The sequence below is a fragment of the Eublepharis macularius genome, chromosome 4 (assembly GCF_028583425.1).
Source record: "Eublepharis macularius isolate TG4126 chromosome 4, MPM_Emac_v1.0, whole genome shotgun sequence".
NCBI lineage: Eukaryota > Metazoa > Chordata > Lepidosauria > Squamata > Eublepharidae > Eublepharis > Eublepharis macularius.
This window is the reverse complement of record NC_072793.1, coordinates 174,307,862-174,328,829: the sequence shown is the minus strand read 5'-3', so window position 1 is coordinate 174,328,829 and position 20,968 is coordinate 174,307,862. Positions and strand designations below refer to the sequence as shown.

The following is a 20,968-nucleotide window of genomic DNA, read 5'->3' as shown; positions in this document are numbered from 1 at the left end:
GGTAGCACCTATAAGACTAACACAATGTGTGGAAGGGTATGAGCTTTCACGAGTCACATCTTACTTCTTCAGATACAGCTAGAATGTGAGTCCATCTGTCCTTATAACTTGGAGAGAGGAGTGATTTCAGATGCTGAATGACAATAGCTGGTGAATGATAATGGCAGGAGTGATTCAGTTAGGTGGGGTATGTAGAAGGGTGGTGGGTGTGGAGAAATCGGCATTGGTAATGAGGCAGGAAGCCTAGGTCCCCATTCAGTCCAGGTGGATGCATTGTCTTGAGCTTTGTTATCAGTTGCAATTCAGCAGTCTCTCTTTCTGATCTCCCTTTGAAATTCCTCTACGAGATAACTGCTACTTTTAGGTCAGAAACTGAATGTCCTGGAAGGATAAAGTGTTTTTGAATGTGGTGGTTTCTGATGTCAACCTTCTGTCCATTAATTCTTTGTCAAAGGGAATGTAGAGGGCGAAAGGGCATTGCTGACATGCAATGGCATAAATCGCATTAGGGGATGAGCTGGAGTATGAATGAATCTGAGACGGTACGGCTGACGTTGGTGGGTGCACTGATGGTGTTGCTAGGATCTCTAGGAGAGCAAAGTTGGCATCTTGGTTTGTTGCAGGCCTTGATACGAAAGTCCATGTTACTGTTAAGTAGTTTATCTTTGTGACAGCGCCCCAAAGTGCTGGATGCTGCAAATAGGGGGGAAATGATCGACAGTGTGACTTCGGGTTTATTTTGCTTTCTACTGAGACCACGAAAGGGTTAAATAGAAGGAGTCTCCATTCCTAGAGAGGCCACAAGAGGGGAGGCCACCGGGACAATGACTTCCTGCTCCAGCTGCACACTTGCCTGTGGAGCGGCTGGAGTGTTGTGGGGCGAAGGGGCGAGGAGGCAGCGCCTGAGGACTCTTTGCAAAGTGAGTAACGCAATCATGTCTCCTTTGCAAAAGGCGTCCCTGCTATTGCCGTGAGGAACCAGAGGAATGCATTTCTCAAAGCGCTTTTCTGCTTGCTCTGGGGAAAGCACCGGAGGTGGAGCTGAGTTGTTCTTCGAAGAAGGAATGCACCTTCCGCAGGGGCAATCCGATCCCTTCTGAAGGAGTCAACAAGCCCTGCAAAGCCAGACTTCGGTTTTCCCAGATCAGCCACTCAACTCCGAAAGGAATTTGCCTGCCTTTGCTTCCCTGTGTGAGAAAGATACTTGTTTCATTAGAGAATGTTTAGCACATTGTAATGAAAGCATAAAAGATTAAAAGTGTTTCATTAAAAATCCAGCATAAAAAACTCAGCCCCAGAGTATAAAAACTTAGATCTATGAATGATAACCAATAACAGTTTCTCAACTGAAGGCACCCTATCAAGATAGTTTTCAGTTTCTTACTTAAAAAGGTACCTTCGGAAATCTCCTTTGTACTTGGCATATGAGGCTCTTCCAGCTTCTCATAAGAACATAAGAACATAAGCAAAGCCATGTTGGATCAGGCCAGTGGCCCATCCAGTCCAACATTCTGTCACACACAGTGGCTAGAAATCCAGTGCCAGCTAAAGGACTGTCAGTGAGGCCAGGACACCAGAAGCCCTCCCACTGCCTTCCTTCCAGCACCAAGACAACAGAGCACCACCTCCCCACAAAGAGAATACCATCTATCTCCTGTGGCTAATAGCCACTGATGGACCTCTGCTCCATATATTTGTCCAGTCCCCTCTTGAAGCTGGCAATGCTTGTAGCTGCCACCACCTCCTGTGGCAACGAATTCCATGTGTTTATCACCCTTTGTGTAAAGTAGTATAGAGTTCTCATCCCACAAAGTTAGTTGCAAGACATGAGACAAATCAGGGGGACCAAGGCCTTCCAAGTTTCAAAACTGGTTCTCCTTCCTCCTCTCTGTCTCCTCCATGACTCCATTGGCTTCCATGAACTGCTGTTGAAATATTCTTCAGTTGTCTTTAGCCAGATTAGAGAGATCCGGCATCTCCGGGCCTCGAAGTTGCTCTGTTTTGCTTCTGGTTCACCCTTTCCAACTTCAAAACAACCACTTGGTAAATAGGTACTCTGCTCCTGGTACCATGTAATGTTGTGTGGCTTCTGAACGCTGCAGGAATCTTTAGTCTATGGTTAAGCAATGCTTTTGTTGAGCAGAGCAGAGCCTTTCTGCTTGCTCTATGGAAGCTCCTCTGCACGTGCTCCGTCCAGCCTGTTCTTTATGAACACCTTTGATTCTGGGGTGGTCCATGAGCTTTTGTGACTCACGGCTTACCTCTTTAGATGCAGGTGTCCATGTATATATTTCCAGCAACTGTCTTCTCTTTGTAGGAGGTCATAGATCAGGCATTTGCCTTTGCAGAAGAATCCAGCAGAGGAAGAAGGCGATCCACCAGTCCAGGTGGAGGTTGTCTGTAGGGAAAGGAAGGATGACCGGAGAGCCGGAGTTAGTTGGTCCAGAAGCAAGAAAAGGCCCTGATGCCACTGAGGCTGGCAGCAGAAGGGAACTGTGGGAAGGAACTGTGCGGAAGTGCCTGGGAGATGATTTTCCCCCTTCAGATGTGCAGTGCCAGCAATTCAGACACTTCCGCTACCAGGAAGTGGAAGGGCCCCGCGAGACTTGCAGCCGACTCCACCATCTTTGCCACCAGTGGCTGAAGCCGGAAAGGCACAGCAAGAAGGAGATGCTGGACCTGGTGCTCCTGGAGCAGTTCCTGGCCGTCCTGCCCCCGGAGATGGAGAGCTGGGTCAGGGAATGTGGGCCAGGGACCAGTTCCCAGGCAGTGGCCCTGGCAGAAGGCTTCCTCCTGAGCCAGGCAGAGGCCAAGAATCAGGACCAGCAGGTGAGAGGGGATTCATCTGGGTAGTATGTGAGGCACAGCATGCGATCAAGGGTAGCCTTGAAATCAATATGGATTGCTCCAAGTTTTTTAGAAACCCCTTCCCAGCCTTTTTCCTGCTACTTTTCTTAACACTCTCCCCTTTCTTGGATCCTCATTTCTGTTTCAGGTGCAGGAAAAGCTCGTGCAGGTTTGTCACCATGGAGCAGCTTTTCCAGGTAAGAGCAAAAGGGCTCTTGTACCCACTGAATGTCCACGTTGAGTGTAGGTGGGCTGCTTTTACCCCTGCCCCCATCCAGTGCAGGAAGGATGCCGCTTTTCAGCTTCCAACTTTAGAAATATCCACTTGCGGAAGAAAAAAAAGAGAGAATTTATAATCTTCACTACATAATTGGAAGAATAATGGTTTAGGCCATATTCTCTCTCCAAGTATATTATATGTGTGCAAAGGTAATATGGTTAACAGGTTGGGTAACTACTTTCTAAAAATGCCAGTAGGTTTGTGGTTGGGGATAAAGAAAAATGAAAGGGATTTATAGTTTAACCACGATTATGCTGCAATTGAGAATCTACTAAATGAATGGGAGAAAATATGATGAAAACGTTTCCGGCCCACCTCACCTCTGGTGTCAGTAGTAGGGGTGCATTGGGAAGAAAGCTGCCTCCTAACTCAAACAATGACGATTAATGTAAATGAACGTTAAAAATTGGAAAGAGAGTACATTAAGCCAAGAAGAAGAGGAACAAAATTATAATCCTTGAGGAGATCTTAGGGCATAGTAACATAGTTCAGGCTGAGGCTACCTGGTCCTGAGCACTTCAGGATTTCATGGTCTCCATGACAACCCAGGGCCTGTCTCAGGTAGTAACAGGTCCCACACTCTGCACAGGCCCGCAGCTGTTTTGCTCATCACTTCTCGGATAAAATATCTTCCCTGTGTTCTGATTTGTACCCTGGATCAGCAGTGACTGGGTCAGATGGTGGCAGGGTGCCAGCTTGTCTGGTTGTTTGTCATTCTCCTCATTTTAATCATTTTTAGGATGTGGATAGAGTCCTTAAAAGTTTCGACCCAGGAGATCTCATTGTACCAGCTCCAGGGTTTCCAAGACCAGGCAGATATTTAGATGATTTCCAATCTGGTTTTAGACCTGGTTATGGGAGTGAAACAGCCCTGGTCACCCTAGTGGATTACCTTCACCAGGAGATGGAGAGATGGATTGCCTGTATACAAAGAAGACAGTGGTGCTTCTCCAATAGCGGGGCTGCCTTTTTCCATATGTGGCAGCTGCGATTCTGTTGGTGGGTTTAGGATTGCCCGTTCCTTTCATTTCAGAGGTCTTCCTTTTTAAGTTTGAGCATTCTGTACCACTGGAGAAACCAGTCTTAATTTTGTCTACGTTACTGTAGCAAGGGTAGATTTTGCAGAGGAATCACAAAATTTTGATACATAAGGATACTGTTGCAGTTCTGACCGTGAGCCAAGAGAGGGAGAACTTTCTTCCCCCCAGCAAGAAACTGAAATGCTAAACACTTGGAAAGTTTAAATGTTTTCAATTCCTTTTGATCCCTCCAGGCGAGGCCTTGAAAGCAACGATATATTCTTTGCCGTCTCTTTGCGGCAGAGAGAAAGGAGCTCCTGTACCGTCAGGTGGGGTAAGTGTGGAACTGCCAATCATGACCCCGGGTGCTTCCCTGTAGCTCTTTCTCTCCTTCGCTTGTCTCCTGTCTGTGCTGTTCACAGGATAGAAAATGAAAAGCTCTGATGGAAGTTTGAATCCTGCATGCAAGTGCCTAATTATAATATTTTTGGATCGAGCTTGGAAGGAGACGAATTGTTACATTACCTGAGAGGAGCAGAGAATCATAGAATCATATCATAGATTCAGAGTTGGATGGGATCTTACAGACCATCTAGTCAAATGCTTGTGCAATGCAGGAACATCCTAAAGCATCCCCAATAAGGATTTGTCCAGCCGCTCCATGAAGACTGCCAGTGAGGGAGAACCCACCTGAGCAGCCAGTTTCACGGCTGAATTATTCTTAATGTGAAGATGCCTTCCCTCCTGTAGTATAAACCCACTGTTTCGAGTACTCTTCTCTGTTACCAACAGGAACATCTCCCTTCCCTCCTCTTAAGTGACAGCCTTTTAAAAACATAAAGAAAACAATCATGTCTCCTCTCAGTCTCCTCTTCTCCAAATTGAACATGCCCAGGTCCCTCAGTCTTTCCTCGTAGGGCTTGGTCTCCAGGCCCCAATCATCCTGGTTGCTCTCCTCTGCACCCATTCCAATTTGTCCACATCTTTTTTGAAATGAAGCCTACAGAACTGCACACAATACTCCAGGTGGGGCCTGAACAACACAGTATATAATAGGAAGACATCCTGTGATTTGGATATTATGCCTTTGTTAATACATCCCGAGATTGTATTTGCCTTTTTTGCTGCTGCATCACCCTGGGTGCTCATATTTATCCATCCATATCCCAAGATCTTGTTCACACACACTGCTACCCAGAAGTATATCCCTCATCCAGTATGCATGCTTTGCATTTTTTTAACCGGCTGGAGAAGCTAACACTTATCTATGTTAAATTGCATCTTACTCAAATATGCCCAATTTTTCAGTGTGTTCTGACCTCTTTGAATTCTCTCTCTGTCTTCAGGGGAGTTTGCTACTCCTCCCAGTTTGGCATCATCTGGAAATTTAATGAGGAATCCCTTCACATCCTCATCCAGATTGTTTATAACAATATTGAAAAGCATTGGGCCCAGAACCGAGCCCTGTGGCACTCCACTGGACACCTTGCTCCAATCTGACCTGATGCCATTGACAACTTCTCTTTGGATGAGGTTACCAGGCCAGTTGGCTATCCATCTAAAAGGGTTTATTATTTTCTCTTTTCAGGCTCTGGTGACCTTTTCAGAGGTGTCTGTTCATTTTAGTGAGGAGGAATGGGCTCTGCTGGATCCAGACCAAAGAAGCCTTTACATGGAAGTCATGGAGGACAATTATCAGACCGTATCCTCTCTGGGTAAGGCTACCCTTTCCCGTAATTCACAATTGCTGAAGGCAGAAATGGCTGCTTTTAAGAAGGACTCCCATAGGGCTCTTCCAGTGGACATTGTATTAATTTGTAAGCTAAAATGTTCATTTGTAAACTAAAAGGAACACTTGTGACAGAGCAGTTCCTCAGAGAAACAGCTTTCCCTTGGAGGTGGGGAGGCTCTCCTTCTTTGGAGGCTGTCTGGCAATGCCGTCCTCCTTTCTGACACACACACACACTGTCAGTAGCTCAGCTGCAGGTGCGTCCACAGAGTCCAGGCCATGTTTGCCCTCGGAACAGCAGCTGTCAATGCCCATGCCCTGGGCAACACACCCTAGCCACTCTGGCAGCTCAACCTCAGCCAGGCGCCCAGGAGCTTGTTGGCAGCCTCAAGAGGACAAGGGGGCCACTCAACAATCTTCAGCAGCAGGAGGGGTGAGCCAGGGAGAGGGCGGAGGAAACACCCTACCCTGGGCAGAGATGCAGTGGGAGGGCCCGGGAGACTTCAGAGTCTTCCCAGCACTTTCACTGGATAGGCTGGGGAAATGGCCACTTGGGGAGGCTGGCTGAGTTTTGGGAGAAAACCCAGGGAGGTGGGAAGTGGGGAATCCTTTAAAAGCCAGTTCCTGGGAGGTGGAAATCCAGGGAGATGCAGCTGGCGTGTGCTGTCAGTCCTGGGCAGGAGAAGGAACAAGACGGTGCAACTCCCTTCCCTACCCATCTGAGGCCTGCAGATGCCTGCCCGGGGAAGCTGATAAGATGGAGGTGGTTGGTTTGGGGCGCTGTTGAGGAGCCACATGTTTTTGAAGCAGGGGCCACGTAGCCCTCAGTCATCAATGATCTTCTTACTATTTAATTGAGTAAGCGTATTCAAGACGACTCACTTCCTACCCTGGTTCACCACCAGTGGGTGCTGCCATGGAGGGAAACCCAGGTAAAGCACCAGGTCCCTCCAGAAAACGTGCCTTGGCGTGAAGCCCAGGATAGGAGCAGATGGCAGTGCCCCCCCTTCACCCAGCTGGTATTAGGAGCGGCTCACCAAGAAGAGAAGCACCCTTAGAAACAGAACGATAACTGTCAGAGTGGAAATCCACAGCTAAGGGAAAAACCGACAGAATATTTCAAAAATATAAAGTGATTGTTAAGCATATAAAGTGGCACATTGCGTAAATTAACAATCTTCAATAAATTACAAATGTAATATAACAAACTTCATACACATTTTTGCACTACAATCCGGCCAACTGTAGAATAAACACTGAATCCAACATAGGTGGAAGCACAGCGGAGATAACAAAGTCAGTTCATTGAAGAACGTGGAACAAAACTGTTCCTGTTGTATTCATTTAAACAGTCATTTTCATTATCTTATCTCTTTACAGGTGGAACAAGGAGATGATATACTTCCAGGACCAAAGACCCAACAAGGAACCGGTCATTGATAACACTTGTTTCCAAACTGCATCGGGGTCAACAGATCTTATCCCTGTGTATCTCCAAGTGCGGCAGTGTAGCATTTGTTGATACATGGGGAGACGGTCTGTTGACCCTGATGCAGTTTGGAAACAAGTGTTATCAATGACCTCCCTTCACCCAGCGGGAAGCAGCTGGCAATGCCCACCCCCCTTCACCCAGCTGGGATCTCAGAGGCAGGTATTGCCGTCTCAGAGTAGACGGCAATACCTGCCTCCCTTAACCCAACTGTAATCACGTGTGGAGCAGGAGGCAATGCCCACTTCCCCTTCACCCGGCTGGGATCAGGAGCGGAGCAGGTGGCAATGCCCTCCCCTCCCTTTACCCAGCCAGTATCAGGCATGGAGCAGGTAGCAAAGCCCACCACCTCTTTATGTGGCCAAGATCAGGCATGGAGCAGGTGGCAATGTCCACTCCCCTCCTTCACTTGCTGGTATCAGTGATGGAGGAGGAGGGAATGCCTGCCCGCCTGCCCTCCCCTTTCTAGAGCCCATTGTCTTTTTTCCTGCAACAGGTTTTGTTGCTAGTGATTCTAGTATGTACTTGAGCAGATAGTGGGAGGGAGGGCAGGAAGGGGGGAACTGGAACTTGGCTCCCATGGCCCTTTCTTTTAAATTTTTTTTTTTAAATTAAATTATGCTTAATAAACAGTTACAAATATAATAAAGGTAGATATTATATAATTATATCAAATAAGTCTTCTGTTACAAATGTTAAAGATAGTTAGCATACAATGATATTATTAGTTTTCTTTCCAATGTTTGCTACCTATAAAAAATAGTTAAATAAATAAGTAATTTTTTTTTCTTTAGCATTATCCAAAGGCCTGACATTATTATTGAAACATCTTTATAATATTATACTTGATATAAGGCTCTATTTCTATATTGATGATACTCAGTATATTGGTAAAGATAATATATAAAAATAGATTCTTTTATAAAGGTGATTAAATAAGGATTGTCATAGTGCCAGATCTTCAGTAGATTGGTTACCGAAAATGATATATAAAAAAGAAAAGAAAACAATGATTTGTAACCATTATTCAAACGCTTATTAACCTGCTTAACTAATCCCTCCCCTTCCCCCTTCCCTCTCTTAACTCTATTCCTTCTTAAAAGAAAAGTATTGATTTGTAGCTTTTATTAGAACTCTTATTAACTAAGATAATTCCTTCATTCCCACCTTCCACACTTAACCCTAATCCCCCTCTTTTTTAATGATATTAATACCTAGATTGGTTAAATAATGAATATTTTACCTACTGATAAATAAACTATGGTCATTATGCTAAACAGTTCCCTGTAACCTAAGAGATACACCCTATAAACTATCGGTATCTAAATATATACCAAACTTAAAGAACTGTAAAAAAATAAATGGGAGCCCTATATGAGCTCCGCTCCCTCCCCCCCATACCTCTACTCCTATATGATTTTTAAAGATTATATGGTCATAATATATTTACATGATATTAAATTTTGCATTTAATTTGCATTGTTTCATCACATTTTGTTACATCAAATTTTATTTGCTCTTGACTTGCTGGCTGCATCTCACTGGAATCCTGCTTCCCCTGTGTGTTGGCAAGAGATTGGGTTCTTTTCTTTTCTGTATGGTACTGTTGCAGTTCTTAGGAAACTCAATACCGAGGTTTTGCAAAAGTAATCTTCCAGATTCCTGATCTGTAACTTGATAAGTAAAGTCCTGTGTTTTAACATGAAGTTTCGTATACTCGGTCCATTTATATTTTATCTGAGCTTTCCTCAATGCTTCAGTTATTGATCTAAGTTCTCTTCTTTTGTTTAAAACTGAAGATGGCAAGTCTGTAAGTATTGAGATAGGTGTTCCTTTATAAGGGATTGAGCCTTTCTTCCTTGCTATTTCCAGGATTTTCTCCGTATTTCCCAATCTGGAATTGTAGCTAAGATATCTTTAGGCTTCTTAGATTTTGGATTTTTTTGGGTTCCCACTTAGTAAGCTTTGGTAATCAAAGGGGTTGCACCTTTTTAAAGTTGTAAGTGTTGTGCTAACCATGATGCGAGAAAAGAAGGCAGATCAACATTTAAAGTTGCTTGCTCTTCAAAATTTCTAAACTTCAGATTTGACTTTTTTGCTATCTCCATATGTACATTTTTTTCTTGTGAGTTGCTTGTTCTCTTGTTGTAACCCAGATAGTTTAGACTGTAACGACGTGCTTAATGCTAGTGCTTGTCCAGCAATCTGTGCTGTTTTATCTAAAGCCGATTTTATTTCTTTTAGCTGATGTATCAATGGTTGAAGCAAAGTTGACATTTTGTTCACTATTTTTTGTTCCATATGGGCTAGAAATTCAATAAGCATGGGATCAGCAAGGGAAGTTAAATTGCTCCTACCTTTGCTGCTTTCGTCCGCCATTTTGATTGCAGCACACTTTTCCTCTGCTGCCTGCTGCGAGTTCGGGAAGAAGTCTTGCAGTCTTTTTGAGACATTTAACTTTCCTTTTTTCTTCCCCATGCCTTGTTTGCCCATATTCTTCTCTTATTTTGATTTTTAGTTTTGTTATGACGATGTAGTGAGGAATTAGGGGGGGAGGGGCAGAGCTCTCTTCTCAAGCAACCTTCTTTGGAGCCGGTGCCACGCCCCTCCACATGGCCCTTTCTAATGGACTCAAGGTCATTCCAGTTGGCACTTGAGGTCAGGAAGGAATTTCCTCCAGGCCAGGTTGGTCAGGAATCTCAGAGATTTTTTGTCTTCCCGTAGGCATTGCTCAGGGGTCACTGAGGGACTGGTGGGGGGTGGGGATGCTGTGAATTTCCTGTATTGTGCCGTGGGGTTGGACTAGATAACTCTTGCAGTCTATTTCATATAGATGTTTTTATGTTTGTTGTACCTGAAATCTGAACAAAAAAATTGAATGTAGGAAGATTTCTCCTGCCTTCCAGTGATTTTTGTTCTGTTGTTATATGGGCCATACAGAGCCATTACTGGCCTTCTTTCCTTGATTCTGCTTTTCTCTTTCCTCTTTTTTCCAGAGGCTGATGGTATGCAGAAAAAAACTGATAAACAACCACAACATCTCCCATTGGAAAGGGAACAGCAGGGAACAGGCAATGAAACAAGATGGAAAAGGGGGAATGATACACCTGCTTTTCAGAGTGCTGAATCCCAGGACATCCTGCCATACCATAGAAGAATCACTTTCCCCGTGTGGGGAAAAAAATTCATTTACCAGTCAGTGTTTGAGATGCACTGGAAGAAACACAAAAGGGAGAAACCATATAAATGTGTAGACTGTGGAAAGAGCTTTTCTCAGTGTACAAACCTTACTTCCCATAGGTATATCCACACAGGAGAGAAACCATATAAATGCACAGAGTGCGGAAAGAGCTTTGGTCAGAGTGCAAAGCTTACTGTCCATCTACGTATCCATACAGGGGAGAAACCATATAAATGTGTGGACTGTGGAAAGAGCTTTGCTCAGAGGGTGCAGCTTACTGTCCATCAACGTATCCATACAGGGGAGAAACCATATAAATGTGTAGACTGTGGAAAGAGCTTTGCTCGGAGAAATGACCTTAATATCCATCGACGTATCCACACAGGGGAGAAACCATATAAGTGTGTAGACTGTGGAAAGAGCTTTGCTCGGAGAAATGAGCTTATTATCCATCAACGTATCCATACCAGGGAGAAACCATATAAATGTGAGGACTGTGGAAAGAACTTTGCTCGGAGAAATGACCTTATTATCCATCAACGTATCCACACAGGGGAAAAACCATATAAGTGTGTAGACTGTGGAAAGAGCTTTGCTCGGAGAAATGACGTTATTGTCCATCAACGTATCCATACTAGGGAGAAACCATATAAATGTGTGGACTGTGGAAAGAGCTTTGCTCAGAGGGTGCAGCTTACTGTCCATCAACGTATCCATACCGGGGAGAAACCATATAAATGTGTAGACTGTGGAAAGAGCTTTGCTCAGAGGGTGCAGCTTACTGTCCATCGACGTATCCATACAGGGGAGAAACCATATAAATGTATAGACTGTGGAAAGAACTTTGCTCAGAAGAAAGACTTAACTGACCATCTGTGTGTCCACACAGGGGAGAAACCATATGAATGTGCAGACTGTGGAAAGAGATTTGCTCGGAATGAATACCTTACTGTCCATCTACGTATCCATACAGGGGAGAAACCATATAAATGTGTAGACTGTGGAAAGACCTTTGGTCGGAACAAAGTCTTTACTGACCATCTACGTATCCATACAGGAGAGAAACCATATGAATGTGCGGACTGTGGAAAGAGCTTTGCTCAGAGTGCGCACCTTATTGTTCATCGACGTATCCATACTGGAGATAAACCATATAAATGTGTAGACTGTGGAAAGAGCTTTTCTCGGAGGAAAGCCCTTTCTGTCCATCGATGTATTCATACAGAACAGAAACCATATTAATGTGCACACTGTGGGAAAAGCTTTGCTCAGGACTTCCAGTTTGGATTGATGGCGACCTGATGTTGCCCAGGGAGCTGGGCAATCAAGAGCAACTGTTTTAGGCTGGCCAGGTTCTTAGATCACCCGCTGCCACCGCTCTCCAGGTAGGAGAGGGGCTGGAACACTACAAGACCCTGAAAGTGAGTAATCTCGGTGACGTGGGGGGGTTCTGAATAAAGGATCTCTCCTACCGCCTTGAGGTCCCCTCTGAGAAGGGCGAGCTAAAATCTCTGCAGAGCTCTTTTGAGTCAAATTTTGGCATAAGATCTTCAGAAACCAAGCTTCAGTACCGAATCTGATCAACTTTGAACGTGAGAAACAGCACGAACAACCCAAATGAAAAAAAAGAAGATAAAGATTACTATCTTATTTTTTGGACTAAAGATCAGAAGAAAGAGCCAAGAAAAACTGCAACTAATGGACTGAGCTGCTAGTTGAGTACAGGAGGAGGGCAATTCAGGGGAAGTTGCAGAAATTTGATAGAATTTTAAAACGTTAAAGAAGAAAAATCAGTCTTGTTTATACATACCTGTGGTTTTGGAGGAGATAACAGCAACGAGAGAGGGAAGGGAGCGCGAGAGGAAACAGAGTAAACATCGCGAGACTGTAGAAGACACCGAGCACCGTGAGTTTTTTCGCCTAGAGAGGAGCCAGCTCTGGAAGGAAGTGGGAACAGCGTAGAAGAACATGGAAAAAGAAAAGGAGAAAGACCGCAAGACAGAGAAACTGAGAGGTCAAGAGGAAGTGAAAGCCCACCATTTCGAGAAGGGAAAAGGAGCAAGGAAGTTACCATAGAGAAATTGCGCCCGACATTTTGGTAAGGTTGAAATTGATAAGACTTTAAATTAAAAGAAATTAACACTGATTGGCTTAAAATAGAAATTGAAGTGAACATTAAAAACAGAGCTTAGAAAGAGAGCCAACACTTGGGGTGGCGCAAAAGCTAACCCAGGCACGATGAAGAAAGTGGATAAGGAATGGCAGACTGCTATAGAAGCGTTAGAAAAAAAGGTGTTAGATGGCAATAAAGAGTTGGGCCAATCTATGCAAAGAATGGAGGAAAGTTTGATCAAAAATATAAAAGAATTAATAAAAGCTGAGGTGACAGAGCTGTCTAAAAATATAGATGAAATAAAGAAGGAACTACAGTCAACAAATCAAACAGTTCAATAGGTGGAGCAAAAGACCTCTAGTTTAAAACTGAAAAATCAAATACTACAAGAGCGTGTGGCGGTGATGGAGTGTAAAATCACAGAAAACCAATTGAGATTCAGGGGAGTGCCAGAATCTACAACGCAGAGTGCGCAAGATCAGATGATTGCAATATTGGCAGAATTTTTAAACAAGCAGCCAGAGGAAATAGAAGTAAATTTGGATTTGGTATATAGAGTAAACTCCAGCTATGCACAACAGAAAAATTTACCGGGAGATATAATTGTACAACTGACAACCAAAAGAATGAAGGAAGAAATTTTAAAAAGGCATTATACAAGCCCCTTGGCAATGGAGGGAAGTAGAATCAGAATTATGAAAGAACTTCCTAGAAAATTTTTGCAAGAATGAAAAAAGTATCGAGAATTAATGGGAAAACTGAGAGAGAAGAGTATCAGGTATAGATGGGAAATACCAGAAGGACTGAGCTTTCATTTTCAATCTACAAGAGTGAACATCCAGTCAAGACATGATATGACAGTGTTTCTGCTTGACAATGAAAGAGATTTTTCCCGGAACTGTTAAAAAAGTAACATTATGGAGTACAAACTAGTATCTTGGAATGTTAATGGACTGAACTCACCTCAAAAACGTAAAGCAATTTTTCATTGGTTAAAGAAACAAAATTGTAATATAATATGTTTGCAAGAAACACATATTAAAGAGCAAGATTGTAAATTTTTAAAAAGCAGACAAGAGAAGAATTTTTGGCATCTGCAGAACAAAAGAAGAGGAGTGGTGATATATGTAAAGGAAGAACTGGATCCCAAATTAATTTTTAAAGATAAAGGTGGAAGATATTTGGCAGTAGAGATAATGTTAAATTTTAAGAAGACCTTGATCTTAGGAATTTATGCGCCAAATGGAGCTAAGGATGATTTTTATAAGGAGATAATTCAAAATCTGGACCAATATTCATATGAGCAAATTTTAATGGTTGGAGATTTTAATGGTGTTGTTAATCTGCAATTAGACAGGAAATTAAAGTCACCTCATAAAAAAACAGGGAAGTTACCAAAATCTTTCTTTGAGCTGGTAGGACAAGAAAATTTGGAGGATATATGGAGAAATTGGAATCCTAAAATAAAAGACTATACGTTCTATTCTGCAAGACACCAGTCCTTTTCAAGAATTGACATGATCTGGGCAACAAAAGAATTAAGTCTGTTGACGAAGAAAATAGAGTTGATGCCAAGGGTGAGTTTGGATCATAATCCAATGATGTGGAAAGTTTCGATGGGATTTAGAAAATCCCAGAGATGGTTCACATCTCTGCCACGGCTGATGCGCTGCCTACAATGAAGGCACTGGGCAAGTTGCAGGTCTTCCATTCTCTGGAAGTGATTCCGAGTTCGGAGCTGAAGGGTTGCCCATGCTTCACAGGAGAGGCGCTCACGGGCCCGCCCTGAGACACCTCCTGTGAGGTACTCTGGCCGGACACACCGTATCCCACTCTCGGCCAGGCAGTTGGGGATGGATGAGGATGAAGGGGCAGAGATGTGGGCTCTTCCACCACAGTCTCTTCCTCTTCCTCCTGCACCCTCTCCTCCTGCACAGCCGCAAGAGGCCTGCTGCTGGCCTCAGAGGAAACTGGGGTGGACCGCCCCGCAGGGGGTCTCACCGGCAGTTCCTCCAACATCCTCTGGGTTCCTGGGGTGATCGTGGGGGATGGAAAAGTCACATGCCCCACGTCCATCCTAGGAGACATCACATGCTGCCCCTCCTCCAGCAGCTGGCTCACAACCACTGGAGGAGGTGGAGCCTCAGCAGCAGGCCCCCACCCAGTGCCAGCTCCTGCCTGAGACACCTGGGTTGGGGGTGGCCCTCCTGAGCAGCTGTCTCAGGAAAGAGGGCCTTGCAAACCCTCTTCCTGTCACCAGAAGCCAGGCTGGTGAACGGCAGCAGTGCAGGGGAGGGCCTCCTCCACTCAGATGGGGGGTGGCTGCCACAGCAGTCCCCCTCCCACTCCCCTCCACCCCTCTAGTTTTCTCCCTGGCCTTTTCCCCGGGGCCCCTCTCTGCTTTCCTCTCTGACATACTTTCGCCTCACGAAATCTACACTAACTAATCAGAAACCCTTGGGGAAACAAAGGTTGACTTTGTTTTCAAGACCTATCTACCTGCTTCTAAATCTGTTCTTCTTGTAGCTCTGTAACTTGGAGATGGACAATCAAATGTCTTTTTAAGCGACCCTATTTATGTTGGGGAACCTGAGCCTGCCAGACAGCTGAATTCCTCAGGAATAGAGCTGGCCCTAAAGCACAATAACAACGGAAAGCCTTAGACACTAACAAGACTAGTATGCCTGGGCCGGCCTGGCTCCACCACGGGTGCCAGAGATGGGCAGTGAAACCCTAGTTAAGGGAGCACTAATGGGAAGCCTATTTTCAACTATGCCAATATGTGTGTGTGTGTGTGTGTGTGTGTGAGTGTAAATCAAATATAACCTAACTCTAACTGCTGCTTATCCTGACGATCCCTATTTACTTTGTTAAACAGGCTACGCTTGGTTCCCTATCAATTAAGTTGAGGGCAAGTAGCCACTGATCACCTACTAACTGGCCTACCTTCCTAAGACACTATTTAATGGGGGAAACTCTGTAGTGTGTCTGTGTGGGGTGTGGATGCGGTGTTCTTAAAATGTACCTCCCCCCACCCAGGCAAGCAAAAACCCACCCCTATGACCACCCGAATGTTAACCCCGGGGAGTCACAGACTCACTCACCAGTCCTGCAGTCCAGCGATGTTCAGGCAGACAGGCATGCAGCAAGTCCTCTCCTCCTCTAGGCTGGGAACAGAAAGGTGGGATGTTAGCAGAGATCCATAAACTGCACAACCCCCAAAAGTCAAGGCTCAGGCCTGGTTTCGACCTGGCCAGGCCCACTGCCACAGTGCAGAGCCAGGCCAGAGAGTTAAAAGGCAGGAAACATGCAAGCATGTTAATAATCCAAGCCATAAGAAAACCAAGGCCCGCCCTGCAGTGCAGAGCCAGGCCTGGCCAGGAAATATGCAAGCATGTTAATAATCCAAGCCATAAGAAAACCAAGGCCCGCCCTGCAGTGCAGAGCCAGGCCTGGCCAGGCCCACAGCCACAGTGTAGGGCCAGGCCAGAGAGTTAAAAGGCAGTAAACATGCAAGCAGTGAGGCAACCCCCCCCCCAGTAAAAATGCTCCCAGTTTGGTTCCATGGCTGGCCTAGAAAGATGAAACAGGGAACAATAATCCAATCCATAAGAAAACCAAAGCCCACCCTGCAGTGCAGTGCCAGTCCTGGTTTTGGCCTGGCCAGGCCCACAGCCACAGTGCAGAGCCAGGCCAGAGAGTTAAAAGGCAGTAAACATGCAAGCAGTGAGGCACACACACACACACACACACACACACCCAGTAAAAATGTTCCCAGTTTGGTTCCGTGGCTGGCCCAAAAAGATGAAACAGGCATCAATAATCCAATCCATAAGAAAACCAAAGCCCACCCTGCAGTGCAGAGCCAGTCCTGGTTTTGGCCTGGCCAGGCCCACAGCCACAGTGCAGAGCCAGGCCAGAGAGTTAAAAGGCAGTAAACATGCAAGCAGTGAGGCACACACACACACACACACACACACCCAGTAAAAATGTTCCCAGTTTGGTTCCGTGGCTGGCCCAAAAAGATGAAACAGGCATCAATAATCCAAGCCATAAGAAAACCAAAGCCCACCCTGCAGTGCAGAGCCAGGCCTGGTTTTGGCCTGGCCAGGCCCACAGGCCAGAGAGTTAAAAGGCAGGAAACATCCAAGCAGGGGTGCAACCCCCGCCCCCCCCACACACACACAGTAAAAATGCTCCCAGTTTGGTTCCATGGCTGGCCCCAAAAGATGAAACAGGGAACAACAATCCAAGCCATAAGCAACCCAAGGCCCTCCCTGCAGTGCAGAGCCGGTGTCACAGTGAAACATTTTTTAGCAAAGGCCAGCAAATTGGCCCAGCATCAATTTAAACAAACTCTGTGCCTTCCCTTCCTCCCATCTCTCTCCTTAAAAAAAGAATCTCATAGCAGTCCTCTCCTGAATGTCCAGCCCTGAGTTGATCCACAGGCAGAAGTCCACTCCACAGGCAGAAGTCCACTCCACAGGCAGAAGTCCACTTGGTGCAGTCCAGAAGACCAAGGCAGAGAAGAAGCAGTCTCTCACTCTCTCCACAGTCCAGCACAGCAGCAACAGAGGCTGTCCCAAGTCCAGCCTCTAATTTAAACCTCCTGCTGCATCTTCTGCCAAAGATTTGAATCTATTGGCTGGAAGAAGGATGCAGCAGTGGGATTGGACACTCCTAAGTCCTCCCTCCCTTGCCTTACCCCCCCCCACATCCCCACTTGGAGTCCTACTCTATCACTCCTTCCTGCTCCTCCCTCCCTTACGTGGGAATTTTGGCGGGAATCTCTTGCTGCTTGATTTGCATTGCATTGCATTGCAAAGTGCAATGCTAGCAAGCAAGCACCTTGCAAAGCAAGGATTCCCTCCTTTCCTAGCAAGAGGGGTGAGGGGTGAAGAGGAGGTAGTGAGTCACTCACTCCTCCCCCCTCCCCTCTTCAAAGAGCCTGCAGGAAACTAGCCACTTGCAAATGCAAACGGCTAGCAAAATGGCGATTCTCTGATTACCGAAACATACCGAAACGTTTCGGTAATCACTGTTTCGATATTACCAAAATGTTTCGGTAATCAGAAAAAGTTTCGGTATTACCGAAACAGGTCTGTTTCAGAATTTTTTCAGTTATATGATTACCAAAACGCACACCCCTAATTATAGCCCCATTTCTCTATTGAATAATGATTATAAAATTTTTGCAAGAATTTTAGCGGAGATTTTTAATTGACTTTGTGGGAGAAGAACAGGCCGGATTTTTACCAAACAGGCAAATTAAGGATAATTTGAGAGTTGTACTGGATGCCATTGAATACTATGATAAGCACCCTGAAAAGGAGGTAGGCTTTTTCTTTGCGGATGCGGAGAAGGCCTTTGACAGTTTAAATTGGGACTTTATGTTTCTGACAATGGAAAAGATGGAACTGTGGCAAGAATTTATAGAGGCCATGAAAGCTATATTATAAAGAACAAAAAGCATCATTATGTATAAACAGTGATTTGACAGAAAAATTCGAGGTAAGAAAAGGCACAAGGCAAGAATGTCCACTTTCACCTTTGCAGTTTGTTATGGTGTTGAAAATACTTTTAAGGCAGATAAAAGAAGATAACAGCTTTAAAGGTATAAGACTCAAAGGCTTTTCATACAAGTTCAGAGCATTTGCAGATGATGTGATGTTTATAGTGGAAGAACCAGTCCAGACATTACCATTATTGTTAGATAAAATTAAAAAATTTGGAGATCTGGCAGGGTTTAGTATTAACAAAATAAAATCGAAACTGCTCTGTAAAAATATGACAAAAAAGAAACAAGAGGAGTTAATGAGTTACAAAGTGTGAAGTGGTTCAGAAAACAAAATACCTGGGAATAGAATTAACATTTAAAAATATAGATCTATTTAAGAACAACTATGAAAATTGTGGTCACAGATAGAAAGGGACATGTTGAAATGGAATAAAATGAACTTGTCGCTGTTGGGACGTATTTCAGTTGTCAAAATGAATGTGCTACCCGGAATGATGTTTTTGTTACAAACGATTCCAATTATAAAAGACAAGAAACATTTTGATAAATGGCAAAGGAAAATATCGGAATTTGTGTGGGCAGGGAAAAAACCAAGAATCAAGATGAAGGTGCTGTGTGACGCAAAAGAGAGGGGTGGTTTGCAATTACCAAATTTGAGACTGTACCGTGAGGCGGTATGTCTAATATGGTTAAGGGATTGGGCAAAACTATCTAATCTTAAATTGTTAGCTCTGGAGGGGCATAATAATTTGTTTGGTTGGCATGCATATTTATGGTATGACAAGCATAAAATAGATGGGATGTTTCAGCATCATTTTGTGAGAAGGAATGTCTTCATGATTTGGCAAAAGTACAAGAAGTTTATCGGGGGGGAAGACCTATGTGGATTGTTCCAGCAGAAGTTATAAACCCAAATATGGAATATAAGGGAGAAGATTGGATAACCTATAAAGAACTATTATGATTGGACAGAGACTTTTTTAAAATAAAGAATAATGAAGATTTACCATTTGAATATGGTTGGCTGCAATATCGACAGATTAAAGACTTATTTGAATTGGATAAAAGAAAAGTGGGTTTTAGAACTAAAAATACGGAATTAGAGGAGCTATTATTTGGAGGGGAGAAAATTGATTTCTAAGGTGTATAAACTTTTATTGAAATGGTATACGGAAGATGAGATGGTTAAAACTCAAATGGTGAAGTGGGCAATAAATTTTAATAAATCACAATGGAGACATGGGAATTTCTATGGAAGAACACATTGAAGATATCTACATGTAATAATCTGAAAGAGAATGGATACAAGATGATGTATACGTGGTATTTAACACCGAAAAAATTAGCAAATGCAAATAGTAATATGTCAAACAAATGCTGGAAATGTAAAAAAACATGAGGGTTCTTTTTATCATATGTGGTGGATGTGCGATAAGGCCAAGCTTTTTTGGTCAAAGATATATACGGAAATGTTATTAATTATGAAATGTAATTTGTTGAAGAGCCCTGAAATGCTGTTATTAGGATTGAATATGCAAAAAGTCAATGTGAAGGATAGGGCATTGTTATTTTATATGACAGTGGCAGCAAGATTACTATATGCACAGTATTGGAAGCAAGAAGAGATATCAGAAGTTGAAGATTGGATTCAAAAACTGTTGTACATGGCGGAGATGGACAAAATGACAAGAAAACTGAAAGAGCAAAATCCAAGTGAATTTTTAAATGACTGGGGGAAACTTAAGGAGTATCTTGAAAATAAGTGGGACGTGAAAGGACAGTTGTGGTCTCTGGACAACTATTAAGATGTATAGAGAATAAGTAAAAACTTTACCTTTAATAATAGGGACAAATATTTGAATAGAAATAAGAAATAAAGGGGTTATAGTGCTGTTGGGAGTCAAAAAGGGAAAGGGGGAGGGGGGGAGGGAGGGGGCATATATACCGATTTAAAGGGTAAATGTAGATGTATGATGTATTATGGGAATGTATGTTGTTAACCCATTCAACAATTTATTTATTTTTTTAAAAAAGGAAAAGCTTTGCTCAGAGGGCCCAGCTTACTGTCCCTCAATGTGTCTGTACCAGGAAGAAATCATATGTATGTGTGGACTGTGCAAAGAGCATTTCTCGGATTAAAGGCCTTACTGTCCATCAATGTATCCACGAAGGATGCATGTAAATGTGTGGAATGTGGAAATAGCTTTGCTTCAAGTCCCCGGCTTTGTGCCAGTTTGGTGTAGTGGTTAAGAGCAGTAGGACTCTAATCTGGAGAGCCGGGTTTGATTTCCCACTTCTCCATTTGTAGCCAGCTAGGTGATCTTGGCTCGGTCACAGCTCTCTTAGAGCTTTCTCGGCCCCACTCACCTCAGAGAGGGATTGTTGTGGGCATAATAATTATATATACTGTAAACTGCTCTGAGTGGGCATTAAGATCCTGAAGGGCAGTATATAAATTGAATATTATTATTACTGCCTATCAATGTATCCATACAGGTGAGAAACCATCTAAATGTGTGGACTGTGGAAAGAACTTTGCTCAGAATAGAGAGCTAACTCTCCATTTATGTATACGTACCAGAGAGAAACCATATGAATATGCAGAATATGGAAAGTGCTTTGCTGAGTGTGCACAGCTTACCATCCTTTGATGTATTCATACCAGGAAGAAATCCTATAAATATGTAGACTGTGGAAAGCAATTTGCTTGGAGTGCAAACCTTACTTTACATCAATGTATCCACGAAGGGGAGAAACTTTCATGAAAGAAGGTTATATGAGTTATCTTCATT

The 20,968-nt window shown here is 43.8% G+C and overlaps 1 protein-coding gene across 1 annotated transcript; it reads left to right on the top strand.

Annotated features, from left to right (window-relative positions):
• Positions 1 to 866: 866 nt before the first annotated feature.
• Positions 867 to 20,068, top strand: LOC129327065 (zinc finger protein 436-like). Its single transcript, XM_054975487.1, has 6 exons — positions 867 to 920; positions 2,318 to 2,829; positions 2,996 to 3,044; positions 4,401 to 4,480; positions 5,735 to 5,861; positions 10,361 to 20,068. The coding sequence occupies exons 2-6, from the start codon at positions 2,416 to 2,418 to the stop codon at positions 11,785 to 11,787; spliced, it is 2,097 nt and encodes a 698-aa protein (XP_054831462.1). The 5' UTR covers positions 867 to 920; positions 2,318 to 2,415; the 3' UTR covers positions 11,788 to 20,068.
• The last annotated feature ends 900 nt before the right edge of the window (positions 20,069 to 20,968 follow it).